General features: G+C 42.0%; 2 protein-coding genes across 4 annotated transcripts in view; one reads left to right on the plus strand and one right to left on the minus strand.

Moving 5' to 3' along the window:
• Positions 1-18294, minus strand: part of LOC139424725 (spastin-like) — a 33101-nt gene extending 14807 nt beyond the window's left edge. Inside the window, exons 1-10 of one of the 2 annotated variants that reach the window (XM_071176828.1) lie at positions 17743-18294; positions 7883-7966; positions 7443-7526; positions 4295-4378; positions 3526-3716; positions 3040-3173; positions 2627-2720; positions 1040-1114; positions 315-386; positions 22-97 (exon numbers count right to left, since the gene is read on the minus strand). In XM_071176828.1, the coding sequence (XP_071032929.1) occupies positions 22-97; positions 315-386; positions 1040-1114; positions 2627-2720; positions 3040-3173; positions 3526-3716; positions 4295-4378; positions 7443-7526; positions 7883-7966; positions 17743-18100 (1252 nt within the window). In that variant the 5' untranslated portion in view covers positions 18101-18294. The remainder of the gene's footprint in view (positions 1-21; positions 98-314; positions 387-1039; positions 1115-2626; positions 2721-3039; positions 3174-3525; positions 3717-4294; positions 4379-7442; positions 7527-7882; positions 7967-17742) is intronic. The other variant, XM_071176829.1, reaches the window with a different exon arrangement.
• Positions 18051-20756, plus strand: LOC139424726 (protein dpy-30 homolog). 2 transcript variants are annotated; one of them, XM_071176831.1, is made up of 5 exons: positions 18051-18245; positions 19705-19745; positions 19839-19886; positions 20211-20353; positions 20547-20756. In XM_071176831.1, exons 2-5 carry the CDS (start codon positions 19728-19730, stop codon positions 20617-20619), a joined length of 282 nt encoding a protein of 93 aa, XP_071032932.1. In that variant the 5' UTR covers positions 18051-18245; positions 19705-19727; the 3' UTR covers positions 20620-20756. The 2 variants fall into 2 exon arrangements, with proteins under 2 accessions (XP_071032932.1, XP_071032931.1); XM_071176830.1 differs by having other exon boundaries at positions 18202-18363.
• Positions 20757-23163: the final 2407 nt, after the last annotated feature.

Consider the following 23163-nt stretch of genomic DNA (forward strand, 5'->3'; position numbering starts at 1 on the left):
ATCTAACAAAGTCAAAGTTACCTATGAAGATGATCGAGGGTTGCAGTTCTCTGGCGACGGCAAACAGAGCGCGCACCAGCTTCTCTCCCTCCCCCACCTACAGGGAAAGACCAAAAGAATAGTGAGTTTACTCTTTTTCTACAAGGGTCTACTTGAAATGACTGATATATGGTTGTTTTTCTGCTAAACTCAGCTGAATGCACTGACTAAGTTGCACTGGATAAGAGCATCTGCTAAATAACTAAACATGCAAAGTAATGTCAAATGTAACAAATTAAAGTGTAAAGAGGTCTCTACGCTAATAATGTACTCACATATTTCGAGGTCAAGCTGGCTGCACTTATGTTGAAGAATGTGGCGTTGGACTCCATGGCCACTGCTTTAGCCTATCCGTAAAAGAAAGAGCAAAAATGTCAAATGCAGAACATTATACTTATGAGATATTTTCAACGATATGCTCTATAATCCTTAAATTTCCTGTTCGCTTGGTTTTAAATTTGATAACATATCCAAATTCCTGCTCTATAGAATCACCATTTGTTTTAATGCAGGTCAGACACATTTTGTGAGATTGAGTACATACTAGAGTACATTAATGATGGCTAAACTACATTCATAATGGATAATGCAATGTTGTATGACAAAAAAAAACACAAAATATACATTTCCACGGATTTAGCCTATCCTTACATCATTCTGTGCCATCGGTCATAGTACTCTACTGTCAAAGTACTACCATATAAAATGTACTTACAACCTTAGACCTAAACCAACTCAACTCTTGGACAAAGCATCTTGTAGTTAGAGGATGTCTCAACCAGCTAATCCAGTGAAAAGACTATATCCACTGTCTATATTAATTATATTAGTCTTGTATTATAAAGATTTTACAAATGCATCGTTTTGTGCATTTTCTACGGCAGTTGTTATGTTATATCATGATCACTTGTGATCTTTGTGAGCCTAACCAAGACCCACTCTCCTAATCATTTCTCATTCGGTCTCTTGCCAATACCACATGGCACTGCACCACACTCACCAGCATCGTCTTTCCGTTGCCAGGAGGACCGAAGAGCAGAAGGCCTCGTGCTGGAGCCCTCAAGCCTGTGAACAACTGGAAAAAAACATCTACTCAGCACTTTTTCATAGTCCTGAAGTTCAAAATTACAGAGCAATACATAGTAATTTATTGATTCTGATAGGCTGATTTAACATTTACTGTATGCATACAGTATGAAGTGGGTAAAACAGTACATAAACATGACTAAAGTTACCAGTGTTCAATGACTATGTACATAGGGCAGCAGTCTTGAGTACCTGGTGGTAGCCAGCTAGAACAGTGACTAAGGTTCAGGGCAGGGTAGTGGGCGGAGGCCAGCTAGTGGTGACTGTTTAACAGTCTGATGGCCTGGAGATAAAATATGTTTTTCAGTCTCTCGGCCCCAGCTTTGATACACCTGTAATGTCTCTGCTTTCTAGATGGTAACGGGTGAACAAGCCGTGGCTCGGATGGCTGAGTTCCTTGATTTTCTTGGCCATTCTGTGACACCAGATGGCGTAGATGTCTTGGAGGGCAGGCAGTGTGCTACAGGGTGATGTGTTGGGCTCATCGCACTGCCATGGATGGCACAATTGCCGTACCAGGCTGTGATACAGCGTGACAGGATGCTCTCAATGGTCCATCTGTCGAAGTTTATGAGGATCCTAGGGGCCAAGACAAATTTCTTCAGCCTCCTGAGGTTGAAGAGGCGCTGTCGTGCTTTCCGCACCACACTGTCTGTGTGAAGGGACCATTTCAGGTTGTCAGTGATGTGCATGCCGAGGAACTTGAAGCTTTTGACCTTCTCCACTGCGACCCCATAAAAAAAAAAAAAAATCCTGGCACCACTCTGCCAGGGCTCATCATTGTTGGTAATCAGGCCTACCACTGTTGTCGTAACATGACTGAACAAGGCGTTAATGGCCCACAAATAGTTTTAGAATGGCTTGCGACATGGTTTAAGAATGTAAAATGCAGCCCACCGATGGAGATGCATCCAGCTGCAGCGCCAATGTGCAATAGAAGGGAGAAAAACATAGCGCCGGTAATATGGTCACAACTTTCAAACGGTTTGGGCTAGAGACAAGCGCTTTCTTTGTAGAAATGGTGCAACCGAAGCGCTGGCTTTGGCACACGGAAACAAAGTGGTACAACGAAGCCTAATCATTACAACAATTGTTAGCGGGCATATTATTTTTCTAGGTGCACGCACTGGTGCTACAAAATAAAAATTCCCTCCTATAAAGCTTGAACACATTTGCTCGTATCCACGGTTCCCCCTTATTCATTATGATTGAAAAGTCAAAACCGATCCTAGATTAGCACTCATACTCTGAGACACCTTTGTAGGCCATCATTGTAAATAAGAATTTGATCTTAACTGACTTGCCTAGTTAAATCAACAGAACAAAAAAATACAGACCAATATGTTAGGACTGCCCACATTAACGGTTGCTGCTCAACATTTTTACTGACGATGTTACTGAGAGGTGATACTTTGTAAGAGGCTGCCCATAACAGCCTGTGAAAAAAGACTACCATATACACTCCATTGTCCAGTGAATTGCTGTTCCTCTCCAATCTCACCTCTGGCCTCAGTGCAGGCAGGATGACTATTTCCTGTAGGGCCTGCTTAGCCAGCTCCTGGCCAGCAATGTCCTTGAACCTCACTGATGAGCCACTGGAACACACACACACACACAAACACACACATACACACACACACACACACACACACGAGACTGGTCTGAGTGCTCATTCCCATACAGAAATAAAGACATACTCAACTCTGCCTGGGTTGTATAAATTAGGCAGCAAAGACAGACTGAAACAGGCAGGCAGATCTTTTCAGTGTCAAAACGTTATAAAAAGTGTGCCCTATTGAACATGACCCAGGTCAAGCAGTCAACATCTATTGTGTTCCAAACTGAGACACCTTGCAAAGCACATGCTTTAAGTCTAGTGAATAATACATAACACTCCAAATCATTGTCTTTCACCTGTCTATGATCTCGCTGAGGATGAGGTTGGCACGCTTGCTGTCTACATTCTTCAAGTTCTTCATGTCCCGGTTCTTCAGTGGGGACATAGATGTGGGAGTGGTGGTGGTGGTGGGTTTACAGCCCGCTTTACCCTATAACAAAATAACCATGAATTCAGATTTGGTTACGATTTTAAACAAGCTAATCTCTTGTGACGATGATTGGAAATTCTCCTATTTTATTAAGTTTGTTAATTTGGTCTTCCTTTCATTAAAAATTTATATAGACTGGACATGTTCTTTTAGTATTCGTTTTTTTATTCCAGCTATTTTATAGTCCATGGCTGTAGTGCTAGTCTAGGATCAGTTATTCCGTTCAGAGCATAATTAATCAAATTTACATTGACAGAACTGGATCCCAGATCAGCATTCCTACTCTGAGACACTATAAATATGGGCCCTGGACTCTTGGCTAGATGTTGAGGAAAGACAATCTGTGTCTCACCTTGTTGCTGTTGGACTGGGGGGCCGGTCTGTGCTGTGTGAGACTGCTGGAGGGCCCACTGAAGCTGGGGGAGTGCTGGTGGCCCCCGTGGCCTGCCGCCAATGTTTTTTTTGCCGTATGCTTTGGTCGTGGGAGGGAGTGACTGGAGTGAGTAGTCAGGGAGTCCCTCTTTTTGGGTACAGCTCCACTTACTGCCAAGAGCAAGGAGACTGTTAAAACAATCAAGATTAATGATCGATGATTTATCATTAGGGTAGTTTTAGGACATTTAATTAAGCTGTGTGTGAGCTAATGTCCCTTCAGTAGAGGCATAATGATTCTCCAGGCCTGATTTAGTCTTAGACTGTGTGAATCTGAACAGGTCCAACAGACTTCAAACTTCAAGTCCATGTAGTCACTGGACAAAGCTGGATAAACACCCACCAGTGTTTCTATGAAAGAGAAATATGACTGTAGTTTGAGGTAGCCATCAGTGTCAGTGTGAAGAACATATTGATAAATACACAGACAAAGCAGCAGAAAGAGTAAAATACATCAAATCGTTAACACTTAACTTGGAGGAAGCTTACTGTACATTGGCATTCAAAGATGAAATAGGAACAAACAGGAAAAGTAGGTTTGGACGTAGATCAATTTCAATTATGTATGAAGAGAATAAAGCCAGAAAAACTGGAATTCCTGAATAAGGAGGAACAATTACACCCCTGAAAACAACACTTTTAAGAAACCAGTCATGACAACTGAAAGCAGATTCCCAGTAAGCACCCACCTGAGCGTAGATGGCCGTTATGGTACGACTGGTTTGAGCTCTCTGTATAGATGTCTCTCTGAGCTGGCCCTGAACACAGCTTTGCTATACAACAGGAATGACAACAACAAAAACAAAACGAAATTGGGAAACGGAATAGGAGAAGGGAGGGAAAAGGAGAAGCAAAGGAAATTATATTAAAATAAACAAATAAGATAAAGGGCCATGATTCTTTAAATGGGGGACAAACAGCAATGTTTTGGGAGGGTGCCTAAGTGAAGTTGTCATGCCACATCCAAAAAAGAGGCATATGGGGTAGGGCTGAGAGGATTGTCAGTGTCTTGGGCAGCAATGCCAAACATAGCAGCCATATGGGCTCCTGAGTGGCGCAGCAGTCTAAGTCACTGCATCTCAGTGCAAGAGGCGTCACTACAGTCACTGGTTCAAATCCAGGCTGTATCACATCTGGCCGTGATTGGGAGTCCCATAGGGCGGCGCACAATTGGCCCAGCGCCGTCCGGGTTTGGCCAGGGTAGGCCGTCATTGTAAATAAGAATTTGTTCTTAACTGACTTGCCTAGTTAAATAAAAGGTTAAATAAAAATAAATTAATAAAAATTCCAAACAGGACGAATCAAAACACCAAGAGTAGGGTCCTGTTCATTAGAGAAATGTTTTAAAACGTTCTGCAAAGCAAAAGGAAAATGATCATTTCTTATTGGACAAGTCTTTGTTATCTTAGGTTAGGTGCCTGATGAACATGACTCAGGATAATGAGCCAGCTGTGGAATGACGAGAAGCTTCTGAAAGAGCTTTGGGGGACCACGGAGTGGACTTTTACCCTAATTGACTAATTCTGTAATTTAAAGGAGTAAATCATGTTTTGGGGTGTCCATTACGGGTTTAATAAAAAGGTACTGGAGTATTTAGGGCCTAATCCCTTTTGGTGCATGAAGTACATTGTAGTTTGGAAATGATGTCAATACAAAAAGTATGTATGCGAATATACACTGAATTGCACCCCCTTTTGCCCTCAGAACAGCCTCAATTTGTCAGGGCATGGACTCTACAAGGTGTTGAAAGCAATCCACAGGGATGCTAGCCCGTGTTGACTCCAATGCTTCCCACAGTTGTGTCAAATTGTCTGGATGTCCCTTGGGTGGTGAACCATTCTTGATACACACAAGAATGTTGAGAGTGAAAAACACAGGAATGTTGCAGTTCTTGACACACTCAAACCGATGCGCCTGGCACCTACTACAATACCCCGATCAAAGGCACTTCAATATTTTGTCTTGCCAATTCACCCTCTGAAAGGCACATGTACACAATCCATGTCTCTCTGAAAAATCCTTCTTTAACCCATCTCCTCCCTTCATTTACACTGACTGAAGTGGATTTAACAGATGACATCAATAGGGGATCATAGCTTTCACCTGGATTCACCTGTCATGGAGATGTTTTGTACACTCAATGGAGACAAGGCCTACATGTTATTTTCCCCCCAAGAGATACAAAGCTATGGAGCGATTTCAGTGCCAACAGCAATTGTACTGGATTTGGATATTTAATTTTAATTAAATAATTTTGAATTTGTAATCCACAAATGGAATGAATAATTTCATTCAGTTTTAAAATTCAATTTCAATGTGATTGAATATTCAAAATTCTCTCTAAAAGCTCTCTAAATTCAGATTCAAAACCAGAGACAACATCATGGTACTTAGGCACAAATTAATCTGAAACAACCAAAACAAACAACAATGCATTCAACAAGTTTGTACAGTCACAAGCTTGCTGTAGTCATTGTGTGCTATGAATATGGGAGCAAATACTTACATAAGTTACTTTGTCCCAATACTTTTGGTCCCCTTAAATGGGGCGACTATGTACAAAAAGCGATATAATTTCCATATCGGTTCACCCGAGCATACAAGCATACAAGTATCTAAGTATCTGACTGAGCCGTGGTAGGCAGAAGCAGGCGCGTAAACATTAATTCAAACAGCACTTTCGTGCGTTTTGCCAGCAGCTCTTCGTTGTGCTTCAAGCCTGCGCTGTTTATGACTTCAAGCCTATCAACTGCCGAGATGAGGCTGGTGTAACCGAAGTGAAATGGCTAGCTAACGTCACTCGCTCTGAGCCTTCTAGTAGTTGTTCCCCTTGCTCTGCATGGGTAACGCTGCTTCGCTGGTGCTACCAGGCGGTTTCAAAAGGAAGGCCCTAAAAATTGCCAGACTCCAGCCACCCAAGTCATAGACCGTTCTCTCTGCTACCACACGTCAAACGGTACCAGAGTGCTAAATCTGGGACCAAAAGGCTCCTGAAGAGCTTCTACCCCCAAGCCATAAGACTGCTAAATAGTTCACCAAATAGCTACCTGGACTATCTGCATTGACCCTTTTTGCACTAACTCTTCTTGACTCTATGCACACACAATGGACTCTAACCACAAACTCACACATACAGTACTGCCACTGACACTCCAACACACACGTACACACAGGCACATATTCGCCACACACATCACATACGCTGCTGCTACCGTCTTATTTATCCTGTTGCCTAGTAACTTTACCCGTACCTATATGTACATACAGTATCTACCTCAATTTCCTAGTACCCCTGCACATCCACTTGGTACTGGTACCCCATATACATAGCCAAGCTATCATTGTTCATTGTCTATTTATTCCTCCTTGAACTTTTATTTTCTTCCTATTATTCTTCAATTCATTGTTGGGAAGGGCCCGTAAGTAAGCATTTCACTGTTAGTCTACACCTGTTTACGAAGCATGTGACAATTAAAATGTGATTTGATTTAAATACTGAATTTGAATATTAAAACAGAATGCAATATTCATTCAATTCAGTTTCAAATCTGGAAATTCAAGATCAATATATGAATTCAATGATTTAATTTGTGCATTACACATTCAAAAGTATTTCATTCAAATTCAAAAACAAATTCAAAATTATGGAATTCAAATACAATTTCTGTTGGCACTGAAATCGGTCCATACAAAGCTAACAGTATCTAAGCTAGCATGATGAAAAACAACAAATGTCACACAATCAACATGCATGTAGCCGTTCAGAAGGTGCCATGCGGTATCAATGTGGACACGCAAGGCAAGACCTTCAAATGTGTCCAAATGCTTGATTCTCACCTAAAAGCTCCAGGCGATCCTTTGCCATGATCAGATTGGTGATCATCTTGGCCTGTAGACGTTTATCACGTTCATATTTCTCGCCTGGAAGAGAAGAGAGATTAAATACAAATCTATTAGTAAAATAGCTGTATTCTTCCTTGTTTTCCACTACTGATTTTTAGTTTGTTGCTATAGCAGAGGTCGCCAACTCCGCTCCTATAGTTACTGGATATGCAGGTTTTTGTTCCAGCCCAGCAGCCACACACTAGGTGCTTACAATAATCAGCTGAGCATGGTCTTCAATCAGGACCGCGACTAGCTGAACCGTGTGTGTTAATGCTAGGTTGAAACAAAACCCTGCATATCACTAGCTCTCCAGGAACAGAGTTGTTCAGGAAATCTGCACTATAGGTCCTAGGGAATACAAAATACAGCAAAAGTGTGCACAGTCAACTCACCGTTTTCAGCTACCTTGATCGCGATGCCCCTCTCGAGCTCTGCGATTCCGCGTTTGTACCACTGGACTGCCTGTTCCTTGTGCACTAGTAACACACAAACCACAAGTCGGGACAGTCAGACGGGCAGAGAAAAAAAGCAATTTGAGGTACAACATACAAAGAAATTGCTCACAGTCAAATAAGATCCAACAAAAGTCAATGTAAACGGATTAGATATTTAGTACTTTTGCAGTAGGCTAAGCATCCTTTAGTGTACAATACACATTTGCCATGCATTAGGCTACATATTTGACATGATTTAAGTGTTGCATAAAGGTATAGCATCTCAAGAGGCATTGGAAGAGTAGTAAAAAAAATAAATGTGCATGACAGTCAATCATGACCTCAAACAAGGGTACAGAGACTCGTGGATCAATCAGTGCATAAACCATAATGAAGTGAACTATAATGAATCATTTCACATGACTGACCCGGTCTCTTAAACCCCTCTGGCCTGGAGCAGTGTTAAGTCATGGGACTGATTTTCATAGCTGTGGGAATATACAGCATATCCACTCCTTATGAGTGATTGAGTATTATTGAGACAGGGGCTCCCTAATCCCCAAGGCAGGCAGACAGACCCTAAAATTCTACTGGGTTCAGCTGAGTTGCGTTCATTAGGCACTAAACTGAAAAATTGCCTGAAACGGGGAGGAATTGTCATAAGAATTGCTGATTTAAAAAAATGTTAATATATTTTTTTATTACGTTGCATGCCTTGATCTATGTATTGCTTCCATTAGGATCTTAGCTATATGAGAAATGTCATTGTATCCTCTCTAGCCACTTAAGGACAATGATAGCTGCCACTCCAGCCATCCCCATTTCAATATATAAATAAGGTGGATTTGACTTACACTTCAAACCACCACTCATCTCTACCGGTTTAGGTTACTTAGGGGCATGATATAGGCCAGAGCCTTTAATTGCAAATAAATAGAGGGATGTGATATACAGTAGGGGCAAAAAAGTATTTAGTCAACCACCAATTGTGCAAGTTGTCCCACTTAAAAAGATGAGAGAGGCCTGTAATTTTCATCATAGGTACACTTCAACTATGACAGACCAAATGAGAAATAAAAATCCAGAACATCACATTGTAGGATTTTTAATGAATTTATTTGCAAATTATGGTGGAAAATAAGTATTTGGTCACCTACAAACAAGCAAGATTTCTGGCTCTCACAGACCTGTAACTTCTTCTTTAAGAGGCTCCTCTGTCCTCCACTCGTTACCTGTATTAATGGCACCTGTTTGAACTTGTTATCAGTATAAAATACACCTGTCCACAACCTCAAACAGTCACACTCCAAACTCCACTATGGCCAAGACCAAAGAGCTGTCAAAGGACACCAGAAACAAAATTGTAGACCTGCACCAGGCTGGGAAGACTGAATCTGCAATAGGTAAGCAGGTTGGTTTGAAGAAATCAACTGTGGGAGCAATTATTATTGGTCTTCACAAGGTTTTCACACACTGTTGCTGGTATTTTGGCCCATTCCTCCATGCAGATCTCCTCTAGAGCAGTGATGTTTTGGGGCTGTTGCTGGGCAACACGGACTTTCAACTCCCTCCAAAGATTTTCTATGGGGTTGAGATCTGGAGACTGGCTAGGCCACTCCAGGACCTTGAAATGCTTCTTACGAAGCCACTCCTTCGTTGCCCTGGCGGTGTGTTTGGGATCATTGTCATGCTAAAAGACCCAGCCACGTTTCATCTTCAATGCCCTTGCTGATGGAAGGAGCTTTTCACTCAAAATCTCACGATACATGGCCCCATTCATTCTTTCCTTTACAGTCGTCCTGGTCCCTTTGCAGAAAAACAGCCCCAAATCATGATGTTTCCACCCCCATGCTTCACAGTAGGTATGTTGTTCTTTGGATGCAACTCAGCATTCTTTGTCCTCCAAACACGACGAGTTGAGTTTTTACCAAAAAGTTATATTTTGGTTTCATCTGACCATATGACATTCTCCCAATCTTCTTCTGGATCATCCAAATGGTCTCTAGCAAACTTCAGACGGGCCTGGACATGTACTGGCTTAAGCAGGAGGACACGTCTGGCACTGCAGGATTTGAGACCCTGGCGGCGTAGTGTGTTACTGATGGTAGGCTTTGTTACTTTGGTCCCAGCTCTCTGCAGGTCATTCACTAGGTCCCCCCGTGTGGTTCTGGGATTTTTGCTCACCGTTCTTGTGATCATTTTGACCCCACGGGGTGAGATCTTGCATGGAGCCCCAGATCGAGGGAGATTATCAGTGGTCTTGTATGTCTTCCATTTCCTAATAATTGCTCTCACAGTTGATTTCTTCAAACCAAGCTGCTTACCTATTGCAGATTCAGTCTTCCCAGCCTAGTGCAGGTCTACAATTTTGTTTCTGGTGTCCTTTGACAGCTCTTTGGTCTTGGCCATAGTGGAGTTTGGAGTTTGACTGTTTGAGGTTGTGGACAGGTGTATTTTATACTGATAACAAGTTCAAACAGGTGCCATTAATACAGGTAACGAGTGGAGGACAGAGGAGCCTCTTAAAGAAGAAGTTACAGGTCTGTGAGAGCCAGAAATCTTGCTTGTTTGTAGGTGACCAAATACTTATTTTCCACCATAATTTGCAAATAAATTCATTAAAAATCCTACAATGTGATGTTCTAGATTTTTTTTTTCTCATTTGGTCTGTCATAGTTGAAGTGTACCTATGATGAAAATTACAGGCCTCTCTCATCTTTTTAAGTGGGAGAACTTGCACAATTGGTGGCTGACTGAATACTTTTTTGCCCCAATGTAGGCTTAGCCTTCATTGAATAAGTCATGACCTTTTCAATGAAGGCCAAGCCTATATCAATGAATTCCAGATCTAATTCCATTTATAAGCTAATGCCCAACCATGATAAAAACAAAGTAGGACATTTAGATGGAGCATTCCCAGTCCCTGTTTTGGTCTATCTTTCAATGAGACTAACCTAGATTTCGCTAACCCAGTCGTTTTTTTCAAAAGATGTGGGCCAACAGTGCTGCATACTGGGAGACTCCTGTTCAAAGTTATGGCATTCTCCACACTCCCAGAGGTAGAGCAAAGCGTTCAAAAAAGTCCAGGGCCCTCAACCAGGCCCTTTGTTCCGTGATGCCAAAACCATTTTCTCTCCCCATCCCATCACAATGGTGCTACACAGGGAAACGGGATGTCTAATATGGGAGGGGCCTGGTTGAAAAAGAGCATAAGGCTTTCTACACTACAGTACAGGCCTACTCCAAAAAACAGTGGTAGAAATATACTCCGGAGGTGATGGCTGTGGTTTTACGATCTCCTAACCTATTGTGTGTGTGTTTTATCGCATTATTTTACAATTATTTTGTACATAATGTTTCTGCCACTGTGTGTTATTACTCAGCCCGTACTGGAGGAATACTTTTTCTTCAATGAGTCAGACGGGAAGGATTTACTTCAGAAGCCCGACAAGGCCCTCATCATTCGCAGGACAAAGAGACAGAGCTATAGGGGACGTAGATCTGGGTGCCTTTTAAGGCTCTGACGCCGAGCGGGTAATCTCCCTTTTCCATCAGTCCTATTAGCCAGCATACAATCAATGGTAAATAAAATAGACGAACTACAATCACGTATAGTTGAAGCTGTAAGTTTACATACACTTAAGTTGGAGTCATTAAAAGTTGTTTTTCAACCACTCCACAAATTTCTTGTAAGTCGGTTAGAACAACTACTTTGTGCAAGACACAAGTAATTTTTCCAACAATTGTTTACAGACAGGTTATTTCACTTAATTCACTGTATCACAATTCCAGTGGGTCAGAAGTTTACTTACACTAAGTTGACTGTGCTTTTAAACAGCTTGGAAAATTCCAGAAAATGATGTCATGGCTTTAGAAGCTTCTGATAGGCTAATTGACCTGTGGATGTATTTCAAGGCCTACATTAAAACTCAGAGCCTCTTTGCTTGACATAGTGGGAAAATCTAAAGAAATCAGCAAAGACCTCAAAAAAATTGTAGACCTCCACAAGTCTGGTTCATCCTTGGGAGCAATTTCCAAATGCCTGAAGGTACCACGTTAATCGGTATAAACAATTGTAGGCAAGTATAAACACCATGGGACCACGCAGCCGTCATACCGCTCAGGAAGGAGACGCGTTCTGACTCCTTGAGATGAACGTACTTTGTTGGGAAAAGTGCAAATCAATACCAGAACAACAGCAAAGGACCTTGTGAAGAAGCTGGAGGAAACAGGTACAAAAGTATCTATGTCCACAGAAAACAAGTCCTATATCGACATAACCTGAAAGGCCGTTCAGCAAGGAAGAAGCCACTGCTCCAAAACCACCATAAAAAAGCCAGACTAAGGTTGGCAACTGCACATGGGGACCAAGGTTGTACTTTTTGGAGAAATGTCCTCTGGTCTGCTGAAACAAAAATAGAACTGTTTGGCCATAATGACCATTGTTATGTTTGGAGGAAAACGGGGGAGGCTTGCAAGCCGAAGAACACCGTCCCAATTGTGAAGCACGGAGTCGGCAGCATCATGTTGTGGAGGTGTTTGCTGCAGGAGGGACTGGTGTACTTCACAAAATAGATGGCATCATGAGGAAAGAAAATTATGTGGATATATTGAAGCAACATCTCAAGACATCAGTCAGGAAGTTAAAGCTTGGTCGCAAATGTGTCTTCCAACTGGACAATGACCCCAAGCATACTTCCAAAGTTGTGTCAAAATGGCTTAAGGACAACAAAGTTAAGGTATTGGAGTGGCCATCACAAAGCCCAGAGCTCAATCCTATAGAACATTTGTGGGCAGAACTGAAAAAGTGTGTGCGAACAAGGAGGCCTACAAACCTGACTCAGGGGATTTTTACAAGGATGAAATGTAACTGTCTTAGGTCAGTTAGGATCACCACTTTATTTTAAGAATGTGAAATGCCAGAATAATAGTAGAGTGATTTATTTCAGCTTTTATTTCTTTCATCACATTCCCAGTGGGTCAGGAGGAATGGGCCGAAATTCACCCAACTTATTGTGGGAAGCTAGTGGAAGGCTACCCGAAACGTTTGACCCAAGTTAAACAATTTATAGGCAATGCTACCAAATACTAATTGAGTGTATGTAAACTTCTGACCCACTGGGAATGTGATGAAAGAAATAAAAGCTGAAATAAATCACTCTACTATTATTCTGGCATTTCACATTCTTAAAATAAAGTGGTTATCCTAACTGACCTAAGACAGGGGATTTTTACAAGGATTAAATGTCAGGAATTGTGAAAAACTGAGTTTAAATGTATTTGGCTAAGGTGCATGTAAAATTCTGACTTCAACTGTATGTGAGAATACTATTCATTGACTACAGCTCAGCGTTCAACACCATAGTGCCCTCAAAGCTCATCACTAAGCTAATGACCCTGGGACTAAACACCTCCTTCTGCAACTGGATCCTGGACTTCCTGACGGGCCGCCCCCCAGGTGATAAGGGTAGGTAACAACACATCCGCCACGTTGATTCTCAACACAGGGGCCTCTCGGCGGTGCATGCTCAGTCCCCTCCTGTACTCCCTGTTCACTCATGACTTCATGGCAAGGCACGACTCCAACGCCATCATCAAGTTTGCCGACGACACAACAGTGGTAGGCCTGATCACCGACAACGATGAGACAGCCTATAGGGACAGGCCTACAGACAGCCTCATGGTCCAAACACACTAAGACAGTCGTGAATAGGGCACGACAAAACCTATTCCCCCTCAGGAGACTGAAAAGATTTGGCATGGGTCCTCAGATCCTCAAAAGTTTCTACAGCTGCACCATCAAGAGCATCCTGTCTGGTTGCCTGGTATGGACTCTGCTCGGCCTCCGACCGCAAGGCACTACAGAGGGTTGTGCGTACGGTCCAGTACATCACTGGGGCCAAGCTTCCTGCCATCGAGGACCTCTATACCAGGCGGTGTCGGAGGAAGGCCCTAAAAATTGTCAGACTCCAGCCACCTGGAGTCAGACTGTTCTCTCTGTTACCACATGGCAAGCAGTACCGGAGCGCCAAGTCTAAGTCCAAAAGGCTTCTACCCCTCCAAGCCATAAGACTCCTGAACAGCTCATCAAAGGGCTACCCAGAACGCACTTTTACACTGCTGCTACTCTCTGGTTGTTATCTATGGATAGTCACTTTAACTCTACCTTCATGTACATATTACCTCAATTACTTCGACTAGCCGGCGCACATTGACTCTGTACCGGTACCCCTTGTATATAGCCTTGCTGTTGTTATTTTACTGCTGCTTTTCAACAAAAAGAAATTACTTATCACTTTTTCATAACTTCTTAAAGTATTTTTGGTTAAGGGCTTGTAAGTAAGCATTTCACTGTAAGGTTGTTGTATTCTGTTGTACCTGTTGTATTCGGCGCATGTGACAAATATGATTTGATATACAATATCCAGTCAACCCCTGAGTGTCTGAAATAGTTTGGGACTGGTGTGACTGTGTGCACTAGGATAAACCTGAGCAAGTACAGTATAGTGGTAGAGTACAGTAAGCCCCTTGGCACGTCGCTCCAGCCAGTGCAGTAGGTCAATCGAACATTGGCAGAGAAGACGAGGATGCAGATGTGTGGGTTTCCAGGGCTGGAAGATTAGGCTGGATTCCAGTATCTCTGCTTTACTCCAACTACTATGATAAAGTGATAAAGCAGATGATCAGTTGTCTTAAAATTCTGCCTTCAGCAAAGTAAGGGTTTGGCTTATCTATAACCTGACTCTTAAGACTAGAGGTCGACCGATTAATCGGAATGGCCGATTAATTAGGGCAGATTTCAAGTTTTCATACCAATCAGAAATCTGTATTTTTGTACACCTATTTTGGCCATTTTTTTTGTTACACCTTTATTTAACTAGGCAAGTCAGTTAAGAACACATTCTTATTTTCAATGACGGCCTAGGAACGGTGGGTTAACTGCCTTGTTCAGGGGCGGAACGACAGATTTTTACCTTGTCAGCTCGGGGATTCAATCTTGCAACCTTACGGTAAACTAGTCCAACGCTCTAACCACCTGATTACATTGCACTCGACGAGAAGCCTGCCTGTTACGCGAATGCAGTAAGAAGCCAAGGTAAGTTGCTAGCTAGCATTAAACTTCTTATAAAAAACGAATCAATCATAATCACTAGTTAACTACACATGGTTGATGATATTACTAGTTTATCTAGCGTGTCCTGTGTTGCATATAATCGATGCAGTGGCATTTGCGAAGAAGGACTGTCGTTGCTCCAATGTGTACCTAACCATAAACATCAATGCCTTTCTTAAAATCAACTGAAGTATGTATTTTTAAACCCGCATATTTAGCTAAAAGTTAATTGTGTCACTTCTCTTGCGTTCATTGCACACAGAGTCAGGGTATATGCAACAGTTTGGGCTGCCTGGCTCGTTGCGAACTAATTTTTCAGAATTTTACGTAATTATGACATAACATTGAAGGTTGTGCAATGTAACAGGAATATTTAGACTTATGGATGCCACCCGTTAGATAAAATACGGAACGGTTCCGTATTTCACTGAAAGAATAAACGTTTTGTTTTCGAGATGATCGTTTCTGGATTCGACCATATTAATGACCTATGGCTCGTATTTCTGTGTGTTATTATGTTATAATTAAGTCTATGATTTGATAGAGCAGTCTGACTGAGCGATGGTAGGCACCAGCAGGCTCGTAAGCATTCATTCAAGCAGCACTTTCGTGCTTTTGCCAGCAGCTCGTCGCTGTGCTTCAAGCATTGCACTGTTTATGACTTCAAGCCTATCAACTCCCGAGATTAGGCTGGTATAACCGATGTGAAATGGCTAGCTAGTTAGCGGGGTGTACGCTAATAGCATTTCAAACATCACTCGCTCTGAGACTTGGAGTAGTTGTTACCCTTGCTCTGCATGGGTAACGCTGTTTCGAGGGTGGCTGTTGTCGATGTGTTCCTGTTTCGAGCCCAGTTAGGAGCCAGGAGAGGGACGGAAGCTATACTGTTACACTGGCAATACTAAAGTGCCTATAAGAACATCCAATAGTCAAAGGTATATGAAATACAAATCGTATAGAGAGAAATAATCCTATAATTCCTATAATAACTACAACCTAAAACTTCTTACCTGGGAATATTGAAGACTCATGTTAGCTTTCTTACATGGCACATATTGCACTTTTACTTTCTTCTCCAACACTTTGTTTTTGCATTATTTAAACCAAATTGAACATGTTTCATTATTTATTTGAGGCCAAATTGATTTTATTGATGTATTATATTAAGTTCAAATAAGTGTTCATTCAGTATTGTTGTAATTGCCATTATTACAAATAAATGTTTTTTGATTTTTTTAAATAAAATCGGCCGATTAATCGCTATCGGCTTTTTTTTGGTCCTCCAATAATCGGTGTCGGAAAATCATAATTAGTCGACCTCTACTCAAGACACCACTGTGCAAAATAGCTTGGGGATGAGGTTAGCTTATGACAGACCTAGGAGTCTGGGAGAAACATAATCAATACATTTTGTGTGTTTGCATTGAAAACACAGGTCTAACTAACCAAACTCACCAACATGATGAAAGTATAGCCTTTCAAAACAGCACTGACTGTAGACTGTTTTCCAAAGTGCTCCGGCCCCTGTGTATTGAGGGTAGGAGTTTCTTAAACACAAGCAAGAGGAACGAAATGGGGAGAGACCTACCTGAATTTGTCCAATAGAAACTTTTGTTTTAGTTGCAAAACCTTCCCTTTTCCAACTGTTTAACTAATGATAACACCCCAGTTACAGTACATTGGAACAGTGTAAATAGTCAGGGAGGAACTCGATTAATTCAGTTCGCTCATGCATGATGACACGGCCAACTCGGAGAGGAGAATCTGAGGCATTTTCCTCCCTGCTGACGATACCAATTAATGTCGGCTCACATCATCCAAGCACATGTCTATTGATCCCCTGGGATCACACAGATTGGAGAAAGGCACATGCAGATAGGCAGTAGCTCTGCTGTTATACTGTATAGGCTTGTGTGTGTGGACAGTATATTGGGAATATAAACTGTTCTGGTTTCAAAAACACGGTGGCACAAAGGAGGACAAAGCATATATATATATATATGCTGTTTTTTTTTTTTTGCATTTTTGCATATCCATACAGTATTGCCCATCATTGTTACTTTCATTTTGTTAACAAACTATAAAACATTCATTGGCACCTTAATTTATGCAGGCTAGTTATACTAGTTTGTGTTCCCCGCACTCAGCCACTAACATATTGCCCCTGGGCATACCATATGGCTGACCCTATTCAGCCAGTCTGAGACCTAGGTTGAGTAGGCAGGCACATTCTCCTAGCCATATTGAAAAGTCTGCATAACACTGTCAACTGGCTCAACATTAAGCCATTGTAGTAATAATGTGGTGGTATTAATGGACAGACATGTATCTGCAGTCCAATAAGCTAATATCTCTATGTGATTGCATACTGAATGTCATTGACAGAACAACTGTTCTCTTTGTCTGCATGATGACATTATAAAAACGGTGGTGGTTTCAATGGAAAAGTCCGAATAAATCAACTAAATATGATGGGATCAACACTTCAGCACCACACCTTGGGTAAAGAGCCTGCGTTTGAATCAATAGACCTAGTTAAATTTAACCAGTTTTGTTTCAATCTGTATTGACAGTAGTATCTTTGTTTGCATTATCCACACATCGGTGTATGACAGTTGATAATTTGACAACTGCTGTTTAAGCCCAGCTAGCCAACAGTCAGTGGTGCTGCTGCAAATAGCAGTCACACTACACTGAAAAATACCTTTGTCATCCTCGTCAATTCTCAGAGCCACTGAGATGTACTCGAATGCTTGTTTGTGGCTGTTTCGGATCTGCTCGCCGCTGTCCTGCTTGCACACCTTGTTCGCATGTTCATCTGCTGCCCGTTGTTTGGGTCTCGCAACCATAGCGCGAGACATCCGCTCGCACAGCCAGGCGAAGAGTACGCCAAAATTCAAGACTAGGACACGGAGCACTGTAAACAACGCCAGCAGTGGGTAGAAGAAGTAGTACACACTTCGTTTATGCAGTGACACCTGGACGCAGATGTCCCCTCCGTCGGGCGGGGACCCTGCAGGGCCTCGCTTCTTTCTGCTGCTTCTTCCTTCCGGAAAACTCATTCACCCGACGACTTGCTATCGTATCCATTACATTACATAGCCTTTTGCTTGGGTTCAACTTTTGAAGCGTCTATAGTTGCAATATATTCTCCGACATTCAAATGTTGATAAAATTGGACGGGGCGGTTACCAAACGAACAAAAGGGTAAGAGAGGAGGGGCACGCGCCCTCTTGTCCTATCATAGAAAGTACGTAACTGCAAACAAGAGTTTACGTAGAGACCACCCACATTGCGTAAATACTAACAACAAACATGGCGGACGGTAAGTGAAATGTTCGTTTATCGGCACCTTTGTGAGTTATATTATAATTGTAGTCAATTTTAGGGATACATTTAGCTTTAAATATTTCTTATACCCCAACAATTGGTTTAATCCAATCTGATCTCTCCGTAACAGTCATTGGTTCACGGTGGAAGGTCGTTGCCAACATGATAACGTTAGCTAGCCAACGACCTAAAGTAACGTTACTTTACTCGCCTCTAGAATTAATTTAACGTTACTATAGCTAGCCCGCCTGTAGGGTACCTTCTTTGGCTTTTAAGAATAGATGGTAGTGCTATGTTACTAGTCATCTACCTGAATTTAGTCTGGAGTAAGTGTGCGTATCTTACGTTATATAGGTAAACGATGACAGAACGACCGTCCTTGCGGTTGTTGACATTTTAATATTGTTTCTGATCGGTCTCCGAATGATTCTGAAGACATTTACGTTAACTGACTGACTGTCCTCTTCGGGTACGTTCGTAAATTCACTCTGGAGTGCCAGTATGCGCTCTCGGTGTACGTAAATTCGATGCGTTTCGCAGGGCGTTTAGAGCGCACACTGGACGCTCTGGCCAAGGAGTTTTTAATTTCCCCATTATTGAATCAGGCAGGCCAGTTGAGAACAAGTTCTCATTTACAACTGAAACCTGGCCAAGATAAAGCAATTTACAACTGAGACCTGGCCAAGATAAAGCAAAGCAGTGTGACAAAAACAACAGTTACACATGGGATAAACAAACGTACAGTCACTAACACAATAGAAAAATATATGTACAGTGTGTGCAAATGTAGTAAGATTGGGGAGGTAAGGCAATAAATAGGCCATAGAGGCAAAATAATTACAATTTAGTATTAACACTGGAGTAATAGATGTGCAGATGGTGTGCAAGTAGAGATACTGGGGTACAAAATAGCAAATAACAATATGGGGATGAGGTAGTTGGGTGTGCTATTTACAGAAGGGCTGTGTATGAGTAAGATTGATCTGACCTCACAATGGCAGTCAATCACCCAAGCTAACTGGCTAAAGGTAGATAGCTTGCTAGCTACTTCCAGACATAAATGAGAGAGAACCTCACTCTGGCCATTTGACTTGCCCTGGCAGAGCTGGTTAGGCTGTTCTCATGTTATCCAGAGTGTTGGTGACTGCAACTGTGCTACTGGCAACAATTTAATTAAACTTTTTTGTCTATTTTTACTGACAATGGCCATATTCAACAGGTGTTGAGCGTTCGTAAATTCATCAGTTATTCTGCGCTCTGAAATCGGAGTAGATAGCCAGAGTGAATTGCCTAGAATGTAGTAATGTTAGCTGACATTAATGTATGTTTCTCTCAGATCACACAGACGCAGACCAATCTATGGAGGGGAACACTCCAGTAAGTCTAATACAGATGTAGTTAGGGATTTGAAGTGGTTCTCTTCATTTAAAGTCGTGTTTTATAGTTAGACTAATTTCTGCTCCTTTTTAGATTGCTGAAAACCCCCATTCTGAATATGGACTGACAGAAAACATCCAGGTATGACCATCAATATAATTATTGTGCCTTTCAGAAAATTATGTCCATGAAAAGGGGTCAATTTCTAAGACTCAAACTATCACACTGCATTGTGGTAACCTTGCTTGTCTACTGAACAAGCACTGAATGCACAGCTCTCTAACATAGCAGGCACTAATATGTGAAGCCTATGCTTTTTGGTACAAATTGTTTAGGCTACATTGCATGAGATTGCAATTCTGAGTACACTTTTGAGACGCTTACATACATGGATAGTGGCGTGAGTAGCAGTAACTTGTGACATTTCTGTATCTCTGCTTCGTCTTTCACCACCTCATTGTGTAGAGAATAGTGGAAAATGAGAAAGCCAACACAGAGAAGGTCTCCAAACAGAAGGTGGATCTGCAGTCGCTCCCCACCAGGGCATATTTGGATCAGACAGTGGTGCCCATTCTTCTTCAAGGCTTATCTGTGTTGGCCAAGGAAAGGTATGTTGAAAATGTCTGTGCAGGGGCTCAGATTTTTTTCCCATTCACATTTCTGTGTGACATGCTTGGAAATGCATTTGTAAAAAATGCATTGAACAGGCAGTACTATGAAAAGGGAAGAGCATTTGAGTAACAATTGTCAAGCTAATATACTTTAAAGATGTGCCTTTCTCCATTTTGTCTTCTCTTTCAGACCTACAAATCCTATTGAATTCTTAGCAGCCTTCCTTCTCAAGAACAAATCACAGTTTGAAAATCGAAATTAAGCCCCAGACGGATGGAAATGTGCACTTTGAGGCCATATGTTTAAAATGAAGAAAGTTGTTGTTTCTGTCAATGGTTATGTTTGCTAATGATAGTGTGTTGTTTTTTAAACCAGAATAAAGATTGTGCTGCAGGGAAATATGGTACTCTTCTTTTAGGGCAAATGTCAGCAGTAAACTAATATCTACAAAACAGACACACACTAGTGTGCACCTTAAGTTCCCTTGCATCATGGTCCCCTTCAGGGTAAACTATTCTAAATTCAGTATATTTACCAAAATGCCTACAAGAGGAAACATTGCTTTTAAATTAACAATATCCTCTGTGATATAACATTGAGAACTAGTCCAGTCCATGTTTACATATTGCCAAATTACACATGTAATATTCCAGTGCCTATTTATTTTACCACTAGTTGAGCTATAGAGCTGGTGATGAACCCCTTTGATAAAAGGGTCAATCTCAGACGCCGCAACCTCCATTCTATTAATCATTAATTTTAGAATCAAATTTATTTATATAGCCCTTCGTACATCAGCTGATATCTCAAAGTACTGTACAGAAACCCAGCCTAAAACCCCAAACAGCAAGCAATGCAGGTGTAGAAGCACGGTGGCTAGGAAAAACTCCCTAGAAAGGCCAAAACCTAGGAAGAAACCTATAGAGGAATCCGGCTATGAGGGGTGGCCAGTCCTCTTCTAGCTGTGCCGGGTGGAGATTATAACAGAACATTGCCAAGATGTTCAAATGTTCATAAATGACCAGCATGGTCAAATAATAATAATCACAGGCAGAACAGTTGAAACTGGAGCAGCAGCATGGCCAGGTGGACTGGGGACAGCAAGGAGTCATCATGTCAGGTAGTCCTGAGGCATGGTCCTAGGGCTCAGGTCCTCTGAGAGAGAGAAAGAGAGAATTAGAGAGAGCATACTTAAATTCACACAGGACACCAGATAGGACAGGAGAAGTACTCCAGATATAACAAACTGACCCTAGCCCCCCGACGCATAAATACTGGAGGCTGAGACAGGAGGGGTCAGGAGACACTGTGGCCCCATCCGATGACACCCCCGGACAGGGCCAAACAGGAAGGATATAACCCCACCCACTTTGCCAAAGCACAGCCTCCACACCACTAGAGGGATATCTTCAACCACCAACTTACCATCCTGAGACAAGGCCGAGTATAGCCCACAAAGATCTCCGCCACGGCACAACCCAAGGGAGGGGGGTGCCAACCCAGACAGGAAGATCACATCAGTGACTCAACCCACTCAAGTGACGCACCCCTCCTAGGGACGGTATGAAAGATTCCTAGTAAGCCAGTGACTCAGCCCCTGTAATAGGGTTAGAGGCAGAGAATCTCAGTGGAAAGAGGGGAACCGGCCAGGCAGAGACAGCAAGGGCCGTTCGTCACACTCCTGGGCCAGACTACACTCAATCATATGACCCACTGAAGAGATGAGTCTTCAGTAAAGACTTAAAGGTTGAGACCGAGTTTACGTCTCTCACATGGGTAGGTAGACCATTCCATAAAAATTGAGCTCTATAGGAGAAAGCCCTGCCTCCAGCTGTTTGCTTAGAAATTCTAGGGACAATTAGGAGGCCTGCATCTTGTGACCGTAGCGTACGTGTAGGTATGTACAGCAGGACCAAATCAGAGAGATAGGTAGGAGCAAGCCCATGTAATGCTTTGTAGGTTAGCAGTAAAACCTTGAAATCAGCCCTTGCCTTGACAGGAAGCCAGTGTAGGGAGGCTAGCACTGGAGTAATATGATCACATTTGTTGGTTCTAGTCAGGATTCTAGCAGCCGTATTTAGCACTAACTGAAGTTTATTTAGTGCTTTATCCGGGTAGCCGGAAAGTAGAGCATTGCAGTAGTCTAACCTAGAAGTGACAAAAGCATGGATTAATTTTTCTGCATCATTTTTGGACAGAAAGTTTCTGATTTTTGCAATGTTGCGTAGATGGAAAAAAGCTGTCCTTGAAACAGTCTTGATATGTTCTTCAAAAGAGAGATCAGGGTCCAGAGTAACGCCGAGGTCCTTCACATTTTTATTTGAGACGACTGTACAACCATTAAGACTAATTGTCAGAATCACCCTTTCATCCATTGTTAGATTTGTGCTCTTGGAATTCATTTAGCAGAAGTACCACTTTATTGCACAACACAAAATCCATCAAACTTCATTTAAGTGTATTAATATAAAATGTTACAGCATTACATTCTATAAAATATATCTTCAATATAAAGACTACACACTCTCGTTGCATGCAAACAGCATACCAGTATTTTAGCTTTAAGCTACCGGCAAGTTTTGGTCTTCAGTGAGCATTTAGAACCTAGACTGCAATACAAACTGATGAACAGAGAATATCAGTTTGGATTTCAGGCTAGTTAGGACCATCATTCTTCATGTTTAGTTTCTGTTTTCGGGCTCTCCGGGATGTTTCCCCTAGGTACAGATCTAGCATCAGCCTCTCCCCCAATCCTACACCTTCACCATACATAGCAGCAATTATCAAAATAGAGAGTGTATGATTT

This window comes from Oncorhynchus clarkii, chromosome 13, assembly GCF_045791955.1.
Source record: "Oncorhynchus clarkii lewisi isolate Uvic-CL-2024 chromosome 13, UVic_Ocla_1.0, whole genome shotgun sequence".
Taxonomy (NCBI): Eukaryota; Metazoa; Chordata; class Actinopteri; order Salmoniformes; family Salmonidae; genus Oncorhynchus; species Oncorhynchus clarkii.